The 19,222-nt window shown below is 39.8% G+C and overlaps 1 protein-coding gene across 1 annotated transcript in view; it reads left to right on the forward strand.

The window, feature by feature from the left end:
- LOC306827214 (uncharacterized protein) overlaps window positions 1–19,222 on the forward strand; it is a gene marked incomplete at its 5' end in the record, with an annotated part of 64,592 nt that overhangs the window by 5,647 nt on the left and 39,723 nt on the right. Inside the window, 2 exons of the mRNA XM_079348884.1 lie at window positions 870–1,037; window positions 1,132–1,257. Of these exons, the coding sequence (XP_079205010.1) occupies window positions 870–1,037; window positions 1,132–1,257 (294 nt within the window). The remainder of the gene's footprint in view (window positions 1–869; window positions 1,038–1,131; window positions 1,258–19,222) is intronic.

Below are 19,222 nucleotides of genomic sequence, written 5' to 3' on the forward strand. Positions count from 1 at the left end.
TGTTATGAATCAAAGCAGAAAAACTCCAGATTAAAAGCATAGAAAAGTAGACACTGGTCAGTGTTGAATAAAGCAGTACTGGAGAGGAATCCTGCTCTGTGATCATTAGAAGGTCCGTGTGGTGAGTCCAGATGGAGCTGTCACTGTGAAGCATGCCTACACGTGTCATCAGTGTCTGTGGGATCCATTGCTGTGGGCTTAACGGGGGGGGGGGGGACCAACATAACCTTGTGTCAAAGGATTTGCTCGTTTTGACAGAAGGACAACTTATTACAAGAAATCATGTCCTTGAGGAATCTTGGACCAATGTTCAAATGCTCAAGTCAAGTGCCAGACGTCATCACTTGGGCATTGGCTGTTCAGTGATCACCACCCGAGTGGGACGAGAGGCTATATGTACAAAAGTGAAGCCAAAACACCTCTTGGGACTATTGCTGACATATTGCAACGGTAACGGCTTTTTGAGCCAGAGCTGAGTGGTAGACTCTGTAGGGCTTTAACGTCTGGCCCCTCCTGTAACCAAAACAAACATTGATTTTTATTTATTTATTTTTTTGTCAGTCTGAAGCAGACATTTGTCATTTTCAGAAGTTCAATTGAGCTTGTTTTTTTTGTGTTTTTTTTACATTTCCTCTCACCATTCCTCCCCTCTTTTGATAATCCATTGCACACAGTGCAACGGAAGCTTTATTTGTCAGCAAAGCTGTCAATCATAGCATTTACATCCCTTGTTAAATTCAATGGAGATGTCACATTATCTGTCATAAACTTAATTGACAGCTCATTGTTTAGGTAAAGTGCAGGTATGATTATATTAATTGTATTGCTATACGTCTAAGTTAGAACTCCAAATATAAAAATCCAAACAGTGGCTCTGAGGTGGAAAAAGGCACCAGTGACCCACTGTTTCCATCAGGGGGTCAGTGTGGACTTGTGAAGGAGTACAAGTACTTGGATAACAATGTGGACTGGTCAAGGAACAAAGAGGCTGTGTACAAGAAGGTCATGGGCTGCCTCTCCTTCCTGAGGAGACTGAGGTCTTTTAACATGTGCAGTACGATGCGGAAGAGATTTTACGAGTCCATGCATGCCAGTGCAATCCTGTTTGCAATTGTGTGCTGACTCCAACAGACTCCATAAACTTATTTGCAAGGCCGGCGATGTTTTGGTGGAGCTGGACTCTCAAACAGCACTGTCAGAGAGGAGGATGCTGTCAAAGCTGCGTGATATCTTGGACATTGTCTCCACAACGTGCTGGTAAAAACACAAGAACACATTCAGTACAAGACTCATCTCCCACAATGCACCACAGAACGCCGCAGGAGGTTATTCCACAGACTTTAAAAATTAATTCTATATCCTACAGCTATAAAGTTTCAGAGCAATTGTAATGGCCAGATTTCCCCTTTGGAATAAATGAAGTATTATTATGCGTTTTAGATATAAAAACAAAGACATTTTTTAAAAATAGCTTTGGATGCTCCAAATAAGCTTTATAAATGATCATCCCTATTGTATATATTTTCCACATATTTTCGTTCTAGTTATTTATTAACTGTGGTGTTTGGGTGACCTGGAATGGTTAAAGGCTTGACATCACAGAAGGCGTTTCAGCTGCGTTTTTCCTTCATTGGGCTCACATGTGTCTGACAGAACAGATGCACTTCATTTTAATTAATACAGCTGTCTACACACAGGCGGCACACAGGTCACGTTTCACTGGCACTGTGTGAGCGTAACCACGGCCCAAAGCAGATTTATTACGTTTCATGTCTATTTTCTTCTGGTTTTTTGCACATGTAAATCAGTGATGTGTGTTACGATCTGGGCACTGCCAAAACACATGTGACCTCCACTCAATAACACACAGCGTAACTCATTAACATTCAATTTTATCATGCGTTTAATCATTTGAAGAGGATGCGCCAGGTATAAAGAGGTTTGTCTCACTGGCTTTGTAGCTTGTTTTCGGATGTGTTTTTGTGAGTCCTGCAGAGCCGCTGCTGTATTTCCTGCCTGTTACATGTGCTATTATTCCAACAGGACTCTGGTTCTGTTTCCTTTGCACAGCTGCATCTCTGCTTTATATGTCTGACATGGACTCTCTGGGCTTTGAACGTGAACTCTTTTGTGAGGATCAACAAAGTGCCTGTGGTGACAAACAGTGGTCTTCATGTCCTGCCTCTGTCAGAACTTCACAAAACATTTGCAGGATGTCAGAACACTCTTGGTTTACCTAAGGCTGACAATTCGGAAATCTTAACTTTATCCATCCAAGATACAGAAGGCACCCTTAATTATAATGTCTTTAAGCCTAATTGAAAACGGTTATTCCTTAACTTTTAACCGGTGGCTGCTGGTGAATTGTTCTATGGTGGGGCCGCAATTTCTCCCAAATATAACTGAGAGCATAGCTTTGTTTGTTAGCTTTATCTAACATTTACAGAACACAACAAATGCTGTTTACCGACTAACTATACCATACCATCTGGGTTTTTCTATATTAGTAATGGTCTACTCTAGTTAACATATTGAAACAACATCATATGCCATGGTACTTAGAAGGCATATATTTCCCAAATTTTGTGGAGGCAAAACTGCTGACTCATGCTAGTCTGGTCTGCTGCCCTGATCTGCTTTGATAGTCTATGCTCTGATTCTTTGACAGTGCATGACTAACTCTTAATGCCTCGGTTCATAGTATATATATACCTCTGCTGCCTATACTTCTCGGTGGAGGCCAAGAATGCAGGTGTATTTTTCCTTTTCTCTTGTACTCGGAGCATGTGCAACTCATAACAGGAGTCAATGGAGGCCCAAGAAACACATTCTGTTACACCTGACTGGAAACATGTCTCCATTCAGAAACCTTATGGTCTGTTCAGAGCTGCAACATTGGCTTTGATAGATCCTTTATGAATAAACTTTAATGGACAAGCGACTGTAAATAGTAGATGGTTGAGAGTTGTAGATGGTTGAGAGTTGACAAATAATTTTTTCAAACAAATCATGAAAGCGATATATTGCTGTGGTATCGATATGTTGTCCCAACCCTATTGTAAGACCATGTGACTGGTTTAAGAAACTAAACAATGCATTCTTCATAAGGCTCATGAAGCAACATGGCCCATGATGCACTGTTAATACATAATTCTCAGAGAACATGTTCAATTGACATACTTTCAATCTTCAGTCTACAGAAAAGAGTATCTGTGTCTACCTTCCCCTCATCCAGGACTTATCCAGTCCAGGGTCAGGAAACGGGCAGGTGGCATCAGATCCTCACACCCTGGACACAAACTGTTCAAGCTCCTCCCCTCCAGTAGGCACTACAGATCACTGTATACCAAAACAACCCGTCACAAGAACAGTTGTTTTTTTTCCCGGGCTCTGACTCTGATGAACGCTGAACAATCACAGAGTGTCAGACCTGTCACTATTATCCTGGAACTAAACTGTCACTGTGAATGTGCATATATTATATCATTAAAATGATCATCTACGCACACTCTTTAATGTAAATACTTTAAAAGATAACTACCTCATGTTTACTTCATCATAATTTTGCACAACTCACCACTACACTATTGTTACTTGCCTTCAGATAAGGGTAGTCCTTGTGAAGCAGTATCATGGCGTCCAGTCTAATGTGGTTTACTCAACAAACAAAAAAAATCTGAAGTTGTGCGATAAATCCTTCAATTGGGGATCTTATCCTTGTACGTCCAATGTACAATTAGTGAGGCCACCTCATAGTCTCAAGCAATGAAAGTTTCTTTTTTCATATAAGTATTGACCATACTTATTTAGTCTTATACATATTAGTCTTTAATTACTTGTTCATATAGTTAAACTAATTGTTAATATTAAATGTTAACATTGTACAGAGAGAGCACAATCTACCAAAGTCAAATTCCCTGCGTGTTCAACAAACCTGGCCAATAAAGCTGATTCTGTACACTGTATTCAGAATCATCTGATTGTGAATACTCTGTACATTTTAAACCACTTGTTCTGTGCTCTCCTTTTAGGGGTGAAACATTCAAAGGAATTAATGAAAACAAGTCTTTTGGTGTCATTTTTGAAGCCCTTAGTTTGTGCGCATATCAAGTGACTACTGACAGGTTAGCACATTAAACAGCATATTAAGGGTACCTGCAAATGTCACTTTGTTGGGGCTATATGCTGGGGGGGTCCTCACTCTTCAAAATCACTGCAAACAACACCCTGTCCTCCCATGATGTGTAGCTACAGCAGAAGTTTGTTTACCTTGTCTCTCACTCCTCTCTCTGTGATACACCGACATTCTGTCAGCCCGTCAGCTGCTGTCAATCAAACTGAGACACTGACATGCCCCTGCAGCCTGCTGAGACAAAAAGGAGAATTTCTTTAAATTATTGTGGAATGCCAAAAGGGATGACTAAATGTGGATTTGTTTGAACCAAAGTAGCATATCTATTGATGTTGCTTGGAAAACTTCAGCTAAACCTCAGCCAATAGATTTTTTTTTTTTTTTTACCACTTCTGCACTCAACATGTCTAAATACTTCACCTGCTGAACATGAACACTCTGTCACCTCAAAAAACTAGTGTGAACATTTTAGCAAACGGAATCTAGTGCAAAAAATATAATTTTGAGTCATGTACCTTCCTGAAAAAATGCTCAGCTTGGGTCACCATCAGCATGACCTGATAAAATGAGCTGCTGAAGGCTCCCACAACTTGTTAACGTGTTCTCTTAAGGCCCTGACACACCAAGCAGACGGCAAAGAACTAGACTAAGGCAACGTGTGGCGTCGGTGCATGTTGCCTTTTGTCTTTGCCAAAAAGTTACACGGGAACACACAGGAAAGAAAACAGCCGACAGTCAACAGGGAATAACTCTGCATGCCAACATGCGACGGTAGCCTCTAATAGTCATTCCAAAGAGTTGGAAACAGAAGAGGATGAGGAAGAATGTGAAGAAATAAACTGGACACAACACAAAAACTAGGGTGACGATTACTCACCGGCGGTCCAAACTGGACCAACGGTCGACGGTCTCTTTTGTGTGTCAGGGCTTTTAGTGGTGCGATGCTGTGCATGTTGATGTGTAAAGAGGTTTAAATTTTTTCGGGCCGATATTAGCTGTGAGACTGAAGCCACACAGTAACAATGAAAGACACTAAAACACTTCATGGAGCGTGTTGTTATCTTGGAAATAAAATATTTCTCTGTGGCTTCTTAACTTTAAATGAACCCTTTCGAATGACGCGTGGCGTATTTGATAAAAGGTCATTATCCAAATAACGAAGCCGTTGAGCTGAAAAATGCTAAAATGCAACATGGAGGGGAAAGCCTCTTTTGGATTTCCCCTCGGCTTTGATCAATTGTTCCCATGTAAATATGAATAAGTGCAGCTTTCAGTATAATCATGACAATACAGGTCACAAGAGAAAAGCTATAAATAGAACTTAGAATAATAGGTTTAGTAACACCAGGACACAGTCTAGACTATACTATTAATAGGTTGGTTTATCAGAGTAATCACTCTACCTGTCGACCTTTTTCAAGAGTGCACTTTTGTTACACTGTTCAATAAGAAACTAATAGATCTGTATGAATACCTGTGATAAAGTATGTATCCTCTTTGTTCAGCCCATTACAGACAGATTATGCAGCCTTCCTCTCCCCTTTCATTTCAGACAGTAAGTTATATGACAGCATGTTTTCAGAGGAATGAAATAGAATTCTATTCTTTTTCGGCCAGGCAGCCCTCCTGTACTTCGATATTTTAAGTGATTCATTGCATGAATGTTTTATGGGTAGAAAAATGCAATCTGTCAGATACGGCTTTCTCCAGGGAAGTTAGCATATTCCTCTTTACTCTCCTCTTTCTTTGATGTACTGTATGATAAAATGGAACCTTGACAAGCTAACTGGGCTCACCAGATTTGGTTTTCTCTTTTTTAAATATTGTTTTTTATGTCCCCGTCCGCCTGCACAAGTTGATAATATTTTTAATTAATTTACTCTGTCGATAAAGTTTTGCAAAATGCCACGGTAAAGTCATTCAAGAATAGAGATGCTGTATATTCCTCTGACCTACAAGTGTTTTCCTGTGTGAGTGATGTTAATAGACGCCCTAACACACAGCGATGTTCACAGCAGAGATTCACGTTGGGATCCTTCCTCATAGATGCAGTAATGAAACTATAAATCACGGCATCATTGGACGTCTTCCCCGGCCCCTGATATTTCCCCAGACACATTCACTCCAACCGTTTCAGTCTGCTTACAGTGTTAAATAGATTGACCATGGAAGATAAAGTTAAATGTGACTTTCTCCCACTGCCTCTGACTCCACAAGAATTGAGGAAGAAAAAGAGCAGTTACAGACTCTGTGAGTGTGGGGTTTAATGCTAATATTTTGGTTCACTTGAAAAGTAGAAGCAATAGAAGAGGTGGTATTAAGGAAATATATTTTTTTCAGCATTGCGCCGAATGATGGGGATGGAATGGTATTTAAATGTCAATGAAAGGCCCTTTTATAGAGGAACACATTATCTGTATAAGTGGCGTCACGGTGGGTCCCTTTGAAGATTTTCACCTAACATTGGTTCCGTGAGGCGTAAACAGGCAATGATGGGCTCGTATGATGTCTAACTCTCCCTCAGGTGCAGACAAATTGGGGAAAAAAAAGGAATGGACTACATCCAATCATGGCAGAGACAACATAAAACTACATAATTTCTCTTTCACCTGACTCTGAGGGCTTTGTGGTAACGGCCTCTACATGAATAAGGAGCAGATACCAAACTGGGCACGTGTGGTTTGCAAGGTCCCACAATGAATAGCCAACCTGCCAGTCCTGTAATTAGTTTGGGCTGTGGTTGGCAGTGGTTGTGATGGAGGCCGTTTATCACCCCCGAGACAATGACTGCATAAGACCTGCCAAATCAAGGCTGTGTGATCGTTTCCTCTTGCTGTAGCTCTGAATGTTGAAATGGTTCTCAGAGGCGTTGTGGGAGTTTACTGTCAGGTTTCCACTGACCCTTTCCTCTACTGCATGTCTCCTTAAGTCATGACAGATGAACAGTATTATAGCCAAGACAGCAGGTCAATTGTGGTTTTAGGTATTGCTTCATTTGCAGCAGAAAACACTTATTGTTTGAGTAGCTTGTAAATGCTGCTTGAATCTGAAATGTAAAAAAATATATAGCTTTATAGTTCATCCAAAATGCTGCATACCTCAAATACAAAATAAAACAAACGTGGAAATTGCTGGGGGGGGGATTCCTGTTGATTTCAACTGAAAATTACTCATCTGGATCAGAATCAAAACAATTTGTACTGTATGATGATGTAATACTGTAAATGCCAATTTTCCTGGTATAAAGTTCAAAAGGCAAATTTGTTAGCAGCAGCCCCTTGCAGAATCCAGGAGCTATAAATCAACATTAGCATGAAGTCCACTTGTATACAAGTCCAACACAGACTCTCCATTCATTCTTCGTTTTCTCTCTTCACTGACTCCTCAAAGAAATATAGCTGGCTGCTCAATGCAACACTAATTTCACTCGCTAAACAATAACTTCTGTCTGTCTACTGTTTGGTGCTGGACCGGTAGCGTATGCTGAAGAGAGGAGAAACAACCTGACAGTAAATGATCAAGATCTTGCCAAACTAAATCAATGATGTAAAAGACTAAAGACCGGTATCATTAAGCATTTTCATGCAATCCCTATCAGAAGATATTTATTATTATTTAATATATCAATAGTCGATCACTTGGCCTAATTGATGACAATTAGACCGTCTTCATGAAAATTGAGCAAACTTTGACCATGTTATGTGACTTCAAACTTTAAAAAGGCAGAGTGAAAGGACCGTATGATACGATATTTCTGGGTCGAACACCAATTTTCAAGGTCAAGAAAGAACCTTCAAGCTCTGCCCTTAAGAAATGATTTGTCCACTTTTCTCCTCGGACCTGCGCCACAAAAACATCAACATGGCCCTGCTTTAAACCATATTTTATTCAAATCTGTTAGCAAATAATGACATTAACAACAAACTAGCTAACACTTCCTCCAGGTTTGATTAAAAATCACTAAATCCTTAATATTAGTTAAGAAACTCAGAAGAACCACAAGTTCTATCTGCTTTAAAGCACAACATGCACTCTGTGGACTGAATGCACGCAGTGTTGACACTTTTGCATGAGCCAGAAAATATATATTGGTCCATTGCAGAAGATGCTTCTATAAACCAATCATGGATTAGAACTTTAAAGGACCCACTGCATTATAAATCATAAAATGAGATTTAAAGCAGACTCCACTTTTGCACCCAAACTATTCAAAGCCTCGAGCCCCAAGGAAGCTGTGGTGCAGAGAAAGATACAGAAGAAGAGAGAGTGTGAGAAAAGACAGAGAGAGGGGAGGGAGGGGGCTTATGACACCATGAACTGATGTGGAAGAAACAAGTCAAGGATGTGTGACCGCTGAGTGCTAACAGCTCGGAAATGAGAGGCTTGTGTGTATTGGAGCATGTTAGGTGTATGTGCGGAAGGCTTCTGCGTGTGAACAACATGTATTTTAACATTAAAAGTGATGCCTGTGTGATTATAGAATCATTTTAAATAATAAAATGTTCTGAAAAGACAGCTTGAAGATGCTTTTCTTCACCTGTCAGCTGAGTTGACTGATGCAGCACTTTGATTGCAGTTCATTGGCCTGTGATTTACGGCTGCCATCCTCTGACCCGCACTGTCAAGGCCAAACGGTTTGAAGCCCTTCTGGACAGGACGGTTAACCTTTCACCTTGGATGCAGAGCAAGCACCTTATATCTTGGCAATCCGCCATGGCCGTCTTTTTAGCTTCCTTACCAATCAAGTGATTTAATCCAGTTGCAGAGGATGGAGCAGCCTTAGCCCCCACACTCTAATCCAGGGAAATCCATGGACTTTTCCAAAGCCTGAGCATCAAGTGTTGTCAATTACAGCCTGAAAAGGCTTAAAGTAAGGGGGAGCTTTTCAAGTCAGCGTGAGCCCACGCCTAGAAAACCAAAAATAGACACTTGTTTATCCATGACTGTGAATGGAAAAAGAACATCGCCTGTCATTGTGTTATGACAACAATTTAATTATGCAAGTTGGCCAGCTGCTTCTAATCTAGCTGTGTTCACCTATGTAGAAGATTTCCTTTAATAGACTCTCACTGCAAATTCAAACTTGCATGGCGTTAGTTAGGTTAAAAGCTTTGTGCTTGCCCCCCAGCTGTGCCCATGCAAGTAGAATTACAGCTCATCAGAGAATAGTGTGTAATGTAGTTAATAATGAATGTTGAGTGGGTTATTTGGTCCAATCATTGTGGCTAGCCTCGGATTAATGAATGATAAAAGAGCTCCCTGCAGGGCCACTGTAATATGATCTTCGAAATCAGAATCTGTTATCAATTCTATTTGCGTTGTCAGATTGCAGGCCACAGCCATCGTTGTATTTTTAGAAATGGGTCTGGATTCAACTGGGTTATCAAGGTCTTTTGGGTTGAATGACTCGACATTTAAAATGGCATCGGCTCATTTCTAGTATGTCTGGTGCGCACTTTGCTAAGTGACTGGATAAAAGCAGAAACGTCAGATTTAAAGATGGTGTAACGGGAGCAGTGAGATTTCTGTAATGATAACATTCTGGTAAATTGGTCTGTCTATGTTCAGCCTTGACAGTATCTTCACCCCTTTTTGTTTACTACAGCTGGAAACCATTTTTTTTACAGAAGTAAATTAAAAAAAAACAGTGAAAGAGCTTTGATTTACAGTTTATATCAGCAATAAGCATCCTGCTATATAATGACAAATCTAATTATTGGAAACCGCTACCATGCATTTTCTATGTATTGACAGAAAGACTGTCTATTCATCCCGACAGCAGGTAGAGAGTTTGTGCCACACAGTAACAGGGTGCTGATTATCTATAAGCAGCAGCACATTTGTTTGAAGCCAAACCACTGCCTCTCTCAACCCATCAGAAATGGATGCAAATGAAGCAAGTTTCTGGCTCACTGCACCACGCAAATTAATAACTGCACACACTCGGCATTACAGTACAATTAGATTGTCCATTATTTTGTAAACGGCAGCAGAATCATTCCGTCCTCTCAAGCATATTGTCATGTGGCTGCATTTGCCTAACAAACGTGAGATCAAAGGCGTATTTTTGAATCCTAATCAAATCTTTTTCGGGTCCCCTGCTGGCTCTGGATGGCAGGCTGTGGTCTGTGGCTGGCACGGTTTGAGGCCCTGTCTGAATACCTGCAACAGTAAATAGATGGGCGGACAGGAAGATTTGCATATAAAAAGGCACAGTGATAAAAGAAAGTACTTAACCTGGAGTTTCTCACCATCCAACACTCTGGCACCTGCAACAGCATGACAGAAGACTGCTTTTTATCAAAGGGGATCCCATTAGAAGATAAATGTATTTTTTTCTTGATGGAGAATGAAAGGGAAAAGAGAAACAAAGAACATGCTCGGATGCACCAAAGACCAGTACTTGTACCTGTAACAGACGGAAGAACCTTTACATTAAATGCTGCAGAGCAGAGATGTTTGTAGTGTCAGTGTGCATTTGTAACCAGGATGTTTTTGTACCAAGACATCTTCTTTGAACTAGTAGAAATCCTATAAGGTATAATTCATGTTGTGTCAATTACTAAGCAGCAGATGTACTGAGCTGAAGAGAGAGCGTCCCAAACCATAACTCTTCAAACAGCGTGTGCTTATTTCTCCACCCTGTTAACACTCCTCCTGTCAGTCATGCAGTCAGATCAATGCAGGCATATTCAGCATATTTGAAGGTTTGTGTCCTGGTTTGGAGGCTTTGTTTGTGCATTTCTCAAGGGGAGGTGACTAAAAACCTCATATTGCTTTCTCTCCTCATATCTTGCTCTCAGACTGTGTTAACAAGACTAAGAGTCAACAGCCAAACATGGACGAGTTTAACTAGAGCACTGCTTTGCATCACACTAAATTGACTGCTTATGTTAATATTATTGCAAAGATTATGCAAGCATAATTTGATTTAGCAGGTCAATCTTTACCGTGCTCATCGTTGCTGCATTTGCGAATTTTCCCTGAATACCAAATGCATCTGAGGATTATGGGGAATTCATTAGTGTATCAGTTGTTTTGCTTAGCTTTACATTTTTACCAAGTGAAACATTAACGATGGAAGAGAGCTGAAGTTATCAAAATGTTCGTTAAGTTCCACACGAGAGTAAAAATCGGAAGTTTTCAGGATAAAACCACATTCTTACTCTTTGATGAGTTCGACAAATCAATATGTCTAAATTTGAATTTGTGTTTGATCACCTCTGAAATTAGCCACAGAGGAACATCCACTGAAACCTTGCTAAAAATGGTTTAGTGCTGTGCTCATGCTGGATTAATAATAACTTTATTTATATATAGCACCTTTAAAAACAACTGTTTACAAAGTGCTTTACATGTAAAAAAAAACAAACAAATACATCAACATTTAGAGAGTGGACAGTACAACATTTGGAGGGAACAGAGGTAAACGGATGGGTCAAACTAAAAACATGATGATGGGTCTTTGAAGATAACATAACAAAGAGTAAGGTCTTTCACCTGCTCTTTTGTAGAGTGTCTTGAAATAACATTTGTGGTCAGTTGGTGCTAAAAATAATGCCATAGCAATGTTGAAAAAGGTTTTCACACCGTTGTTCCTAAAATCTTGTGGGACTCATTCATTGTTGTGATACTTCAGTCTGGACCAATTGGTGAAGTGAACACCAATCAACTGACTGAGCAGCGTTTGAATGACTTTTAAAAAAAATCCCTCCTATTCAAGGCAGTTGTATGAATATTTTCTGCTTGAACATTCCCTGCTGTCTATTTTCATCTTGATGCTCCCATGTGCATACATGTGCTTTACTTATCAGTACATGACTGTGTGCTGACTTCCTTTGGTGGTGAGTAGTGCTTATGTGACCTCTCATTTGCAGCTCAACAGATGACCAGCTTTATCAGAGGGCTATCCAAACATCCTGCGGCTGTATTCAATGTCAAAGTCTCTATATCTACTTCCTCCCCAGAATGAGGGACAGCTTGCTGCTGCTGCTGCTGCTGGAGGGGTTCACAATGAGCAGTCTCTTCCTGAGGCCTTCAAGTGGGTCTTCAAGAAGCCACAAGAGCATTAGGCCAATCTCTCAGGGGTCTTTCTTAGTAAGTCGCAGTCATCATGTGATGCAGAGTAGCCACGACTAGTTGTGCACACATGAAACAACAACATTATTTTTAAAAGAGATTCTGTGTTTTTACTTTGATACAGAGATTGTCTGATGCATCGCGTCATCACTCTGGCTGAGAGGTGACCTTGACAATCAGCGCTGTTACATCCTCCTGTCTTTGCAACGGTAGTAAGGTAGAGAGAGCAGAGCCCTCTAGGGGGCTGTTCATCTAGATAGCAGACCCATCAGTCAAGGCGGCCATTGATCGGCGTGTCAGATGGCTTGATTTCCTTGTGTAATAATCGGCTCAGTTTTGACACCGTCCCTAATGTGTAAACGGGAAGAGAAGAACAGGGCGAATGGATTGTGAAGGGCAGCTCTATTCATTCTCTGCTGTGCCACATGCATTAATATGTAGGGAGTATGAGCCTTATATAATGGAAGCCTCTTATGGGGTGATTTCAAATGTGCGTGTTGTGATTAGTATTACATGTATGCTTAATTTTCCTGCGCACTGGAATGAGTATCCTGCTGAAACGTTGAAGAGAATTATAAGATTGACCCATCCAGCCTTCAGAACAGGATAAATCCATTGTCCTCCCTGTTATTTCCTTGCACAGAATAAGACATACTCTTTGCAACCTCATGTGAGTGCTGCAAATGCCAAACAATTGTTCAAGATCCATTTGGAGCCCACAATGGATTAGCGCGTTTGGTTCCCCGTTGTGGTCAGTGTGCTACTAGGACAGTTAGAGGCAGGCCGACATGTGTTGGGCATTGATAATGACAGTTGAATCACAACGGACCCGCTGGAGTGCTGGGTGAAATAAAAGCGCACAACGGTATCAGTCCCAAGCATGGCGGCAATCGCCCACAACAAAGAGCACTGTCTTGCATCCAGAGCTAAGCTGATGGGTTTTATATTCGAATAATAAGGACAGGGAGGAATACCAGATGCATGGGATCTGGAGCTTCCATGTATTTGCGATATTATAGGCTGCAGGATTCGTAATTTTTCCGTGATCCTCATTTAAAAGGAAGCGAGTTTCTGTGACGCTGCAGACTTAAAGATGCATTCAATAACTGCGGCAATTCTAGTTCAAATCCTTTAAGCCGACTGTTTGGCAACATGTAGCATGTTCCCATCAAAGGGTTGTTGATTTTCAATGGACTCTCAGTGTCTAATGAGGGGGAAGTGTGCAACATCTTGTTTTGTTTACCAGTCCTTTTCTGTCTGCGTGGTCAATAGGTTGAATGTGATTCAGACTGTGGGTGGGAAAAAGTGTAATGGGGGTCATGTTGAACAAGATCTGGTTTGTTTTGGTGTTTTTCACTTTCAACAAGCTAATGTGAGCTTACTACCAACTGAACTCTTGACACAACACAACAAATCTGAATTTGGAGTTCTTTCATTACATTTCAGTAGATACAAAATTAAAGCGCTGCACTGGATTGCTCTCTTTGTGTCTGAAATCCATCAAGAGGATTGTTCACACCTCTGTTAAAAAAATTCTCTTTGACTTTCTGGACTATTGAGGGTCAGTGTATTACAAAACAAAGAACACAAAGCTTCAAAGACATAAGGTGATGCCTCGAAAAGGCTTTAAACAAGGAACTGCACAATCGCAATTTCATAATAACATTCAGAAAAACCATTTTACTACATACACCACACATTCACACCGAGTATGCAAATATTTTAGCTATCCAATTGAGGATTCTGGATACATGGGCTTTGCAATTAAATTGTATTGCCAACAGATAATGCCCAAGCTAGCCATCACTTTTCCTGAGATTAATATGAGTCAATTTGATGGCGTCTACAAGGTTAGCTAGCATGATGAATGAGAAAAGAAAAAGCAGTATGCCTCCCTCATTAGTCAGATGTATTGCATTAACTTGTTTCCAGCATTCTGACAATTTAATACATTTAATACCTATTTATCCATTGAGGTCAGTGAGCTATTTTTCCATCATTCCCAAATCTAGTGTGGATATACATGTTTGCCTCAAGAAAGCTCAAGTTTATTTTTCCTTCAATTAGAGTTTATACAAATGCTCGCCAAAATTGGTCCATATCTGGAGTATGATCTTCACAATTTTTCAGAGCCTCAGTCTCGCTAAGATCAACAAAAGCCAGGTTTCCAGGAAAAGCTCAGCAACCTGACCTCTCTTTCCACTCAGTTACTATTGTTCACTGTGATTTCCCTAGTTTAGCTCTGACAGGCTGATGCAATGAATGCGAGGCTCCACAAAAGAGACTTTTACACTTCATTAAGCCACGGTAACCACGTGCTGTCTTTGACACAAAAATACAATTTATTGCAACAGTGCCGTTCATCTTTGCAGAATCTCTGCTGAAATGAAAGGCTCACTCCAATAAGCCTTTTTTTCCCTCCTCCGCTCTAACTGCTCTGTTGAAGATGACTTTAACATTTATTCTTTGAGCAAGCATATGGTTTTATCAGAGACATTCAAAGAGTGCATGACAATTCAAAAGGTAGCAGTTATACAGCTTTAATAACTTCTTATAAATTACATGTGGCATTATTTTTATTGAAGCAAAACCTTATTCTTTACAACAAACTGCTGTAAAACACGACATTTATTCTGTCGCATACCTGCCGAGACATGCCCAATATTCTTCAAAAAAAAAAGTGTCCTTAAAATCAATTTTCTTCTTTGTTCTGATCTGTCGGTGTGATGTGTGTCTGAGTATGTGAAGCAGCATATTAATCACAGTTGTAGAAGAGACCTGAACACCACAGGTGGGCTTCCAGGTCATCACGTCAATGAATCAATTTGCTGTGTGCTCACACATGTAATAAGACCTAATGAGAGGAGCCACAACCTCAAACACAATGCAACAAAGGACATCACCACTCTCCTTCTGATTCCGTTTCCTCCTTAATAGAAAGTGATCTATGGTGGACAAATCTGATTTCCCTTTCTTTGTTTTTTTTTTTTTTGGTCTTATTCGTAACCCTTAATTATCTCTGCTGGAGCTATTTTAATGTGTGTGCTGTCACTAAGATGTGCGTGTTAACTTGAATAGTTAGTCAAGTTCCGGTGTGTTCTCATATCTGTGTCTATACAGCAATCAACAGAGCTCTCTCACTACCACGTTTCACCTACATGTGCTGACTGGATAACTGTTGTGTACTCTGTGGATGGCTATGACCTCCCCTCCCTCTCTTTGCAATCTGTACATAAAGATTGCAAGCCTCAACCTTTCCAGGGGAGCAGTGATGTAATGTACATATATTGACTTGATTTGATTGAAGCTCTTTGAGGGACATCTGAGAAAGTTTACAGGGGGTATTTTTATCCACCAGTCACACCTTTGATATTGATGGGCAGGTGCGTGGAAGATAATGAATAGCTGTAAACCCGGAACCCATTACCACTACTAGAGAATATTTCACATCTCCCCGTCAAATCAAAAATCATGGGGACTGAAATTGAGAAAAGCTCATTGGACTGGGCATAGCTGCTGGAAAACAATATTATCAGGACATTACTGCATGTCTTTCAAATGGGCCTGTGACAGTCTTGAGTTTGTTCTTCAAGCAATAGAGGCTGTGGATCTGCAGAGAACAAGATGGGACTGTTTAACTTCAGGCTGTTGTTTCTAGACTCAGCAAGATCTTTATTCAAAATTGATGATCCGTATGTCCTAAGTAAATTAAAGAGTAGTGAGCCAAGGTCAGCAAGCCTGCAGGCAGAGCCTGTGGGATGCAGTGCTTGTTAAATAGTTTGATACATGGCGTTAACTTAAAAAATAGTGGTGGCTTCAAAATTGGCATTCAAAAGACAACAAATTAATAATTATAGTTATGTCTACACAGATTATTAGGTATAAAAAATACACAGTATACTGTGTGCATGTATGTATATATATATATATCTATATATATATATATATATATATACACACACACACATACATATATACACATACATATAATTATCAAGGGGGTTGTAACTCAACCTTTATTAAAGCAAAAACTTTATGCACATTGCCTGATTAGAGGTGGGCCGAGTTAACTGATAGGAAAGGAAAAAGTGGCTTTTTGCTATGAAACTTGAGGCCGACCTCAACTCCACCACTTCGCCTGCTGTTACAAGTTGATCAAAAGTTGCATTCAGTGGCACACGATATGAATGCTCTTCAAAATATCACTTCAGAAAACAATCAGAGACATCATGAAGAGCACACCAACTCTTTTGTATACAATCTTTGACCTTAATGTTTAAAGGTCAAAGATTGTATACAAAAGAGTTTGTTTAAAATGTTTTCTATGTTCATCATATCTGTTCATATTAGAACTGGAGATCGAGAGACCTGAAATGCAGGGAGAAGAACGGAGATGACAAAAAGCAAAGGGCCAGGAATCATCTCTTTTAAAACAGAAATGTCATCCAAAGGGCACACAGGTCTATGAATGGTTTAATGAACATGAAAATGATAGGAGTCATATGCTATGTTCTTGACAGGCAAGAGATTTTAGCTCAGCTGAGCAAGAATGGAATGAATTTAACATATTACATGACATTTTCAACCCCACTATCAAACATCCATTGAAGGACATGTGTTTGAAAGAGAAAAAGGTTAAACTGATCCCATGAGCACTGAATGTAGGTGGCTTAGAAAAACATTTTCTGTGATTTTCTTTTAATTTGTCACAAAGCTTCCTTCCTTCAATCCACTTTTGCATTTGTTTTAGATTTGTGACACATCAAATCATGTTCCTGTTCTCTTCCTTGGTCGTCAGATAATTAAACCCAAACTATTAGTGGTCAGATTGGACATGTTTGAATTAAGGGCGCTTCCAAACATCAACATCGCTCTCTGTGGAGTGACTGATGCAGCTTGATCAGCTAATTAATATGGGCGATCAAAAGGCAACATTTTGAAAGTCAATCAACACAAAGGAGGTTTAATGTTCAGACCACACATCAGATTATTTACGACAAACTTTTGTCCTTACATAATTGACTCCAGCAAGCCCTGTCTCATCCGCTCTTTTCAAAGTAAAGGGCAAACGACCAGGGGAGACGAAGAGATATGACAGTTTATGAAATGTGAACAAGCAAATCAGCACCTGACCAAAATAATAAAAAAAACAGCCTAATGTTCAAAGTCTTTAAAACAGAAAACCTTGTTTGCTTGTTAATTTGTTGAACGAGGAGTTGAAAAGGAATTATGTTGCATGGGGATCTGTTTTTAGTGGATTTACTGGTAAAAACTATTTGCTGGAACTGAAAAGGGACATTTTGTGAGGTTAGAAAGCAGATGCAAAAGCAACTAATTTAAGCACTAAACATTGGTTTCGGAGGAGATCCCACCCATTATCGATCCAAACCAGAACTTACAACAAAAATAGGAAGTCCTGAAGTGTTATTTCAGCCTTCAGATTGTAAATGTTTCAAAGGGTAATAATAGGTTTTTCTATGTTTCAGTGAAATTGGATGAGCTCTGATGTGGTTTCTGATCAGAAGGGTTTAGAGGAGGAAACTCCCTTGGTGGTTCTTGGCCTTCTCCAAGACTTGGAAGTGACGCTTTTAAAAATTCCAGCTCCACAATTACAAGGCAGACATGCAGCAGGTCAAAGCAAGGACAGGAGTGACTTTCATATCTGAAACATGAATCATATTTTCATCACCAAAGGCTGGAACAGAGGGAGGATAAATAAATCTCAAAAACAAAGTCAACCCCACACACAGGCTGTCTCTTTTGGCTTTAAAGTCTAACGTCATCAATTTAAATGAAAGTTTCCAAAGCTAAATGGAACAAAATAGGACTCCCAAAGAGGCAAAGAAAACTTTTTTTCAAATTGTGAGGACATTTTTTTTTTAGAAATCAGCAAAATGTGGCAAGGGACACAGTCTCCAGAATCATCGGCCAAAGCCTGACAAGCAGCGTCAGCAGAGAGGAACATTGGTCACTAGTCGAAGCTCAGATATCAACATTAGCTGTTACAAAATAACACAAAAATAAGACCTAAAAAAGACAATCCTAGAACCATCTCAAAAACCCACCCAGCTGAGTGGTCATTTGAGCGCAGATTGCTTTCGTGTTTCACATAGAAATAGAAAAGTCTTTCAAAGACACAATGAACATGACCCTTCTGCAGTGGAAAATCATTACATGGTCCAAATATTATTTTTTGCAATTTTTCATGTATGTGGATGGAGAAAAGCAAAAGGATAGCAACAGATCCCAAGGATTCAGGCTTTGAAAATGACTGATTCTTTACTCTTACAGAAAGCTATAACAAAGCGTTTGTTTTTTTCATCTCTGGAATGTCTATTTCCAAAATGTAACTCAAGATTTAAAGTTTTTTCTGTAGACATTAATCATGAAATACTGTTAAAAAAAGTCCCCCAAAAGATTAGTAATTCAACCAAAGTCATGATTGTGACATAATATTACCATTTCAAGGTCAAAAGTTATCTTGGACTAAAAGTCTTCATGGTATAAAATATCCCAGTTTTGAAAGCAGATGATTTTGATTTGAAGTCCCTGTTAAACTGGGATCATGTATACTAGACATGTTCCAGGACACGGGCAACAATCAAGGTGACTTAACTGGATCACATTTTGTGCCTCAAAGCTGGAGCTTCTTCTTTCTAACAGAATAAAACATCTTCATCAACACTTTGTTGGGCCTGTAGAGACATTTACTTGGATAATTTATTTTCAAAGCACTAAAATGTTTCACTTGGTGGGATGTCAGGAAAGGCATCAACTTGTAGACATTTTATGAAGTCAAAGAGAAACCTCAGCCACTCTCTAGTCTTAGATTCACTTTCATTACAAATGTGTCTGTCTTTCTCAATTAATTTGTGTTTAAACACATTTTACCAAGAGGCCCGTGTAATTCTTGATGTGCTGCTGTTATCTGTGTTGATTTGATGAAGCTGCATTTTGCCGTCAGGTAAACTAGGCGCTTACATAGACTTCCTTTGACTGGATCAGTGGACT

Source organism: Symphodus melops (assembly GCF_947650265.1).
Source record: "Symphodus melops genome assembly, chromosome: 7".
Taxonomy (NCBI): domain Eukaryota; kingdom Metazoa; phylum Chordata; class Actinopteri; order Labriformes; family Labridae; genus Symphodus; species Symphodus melops.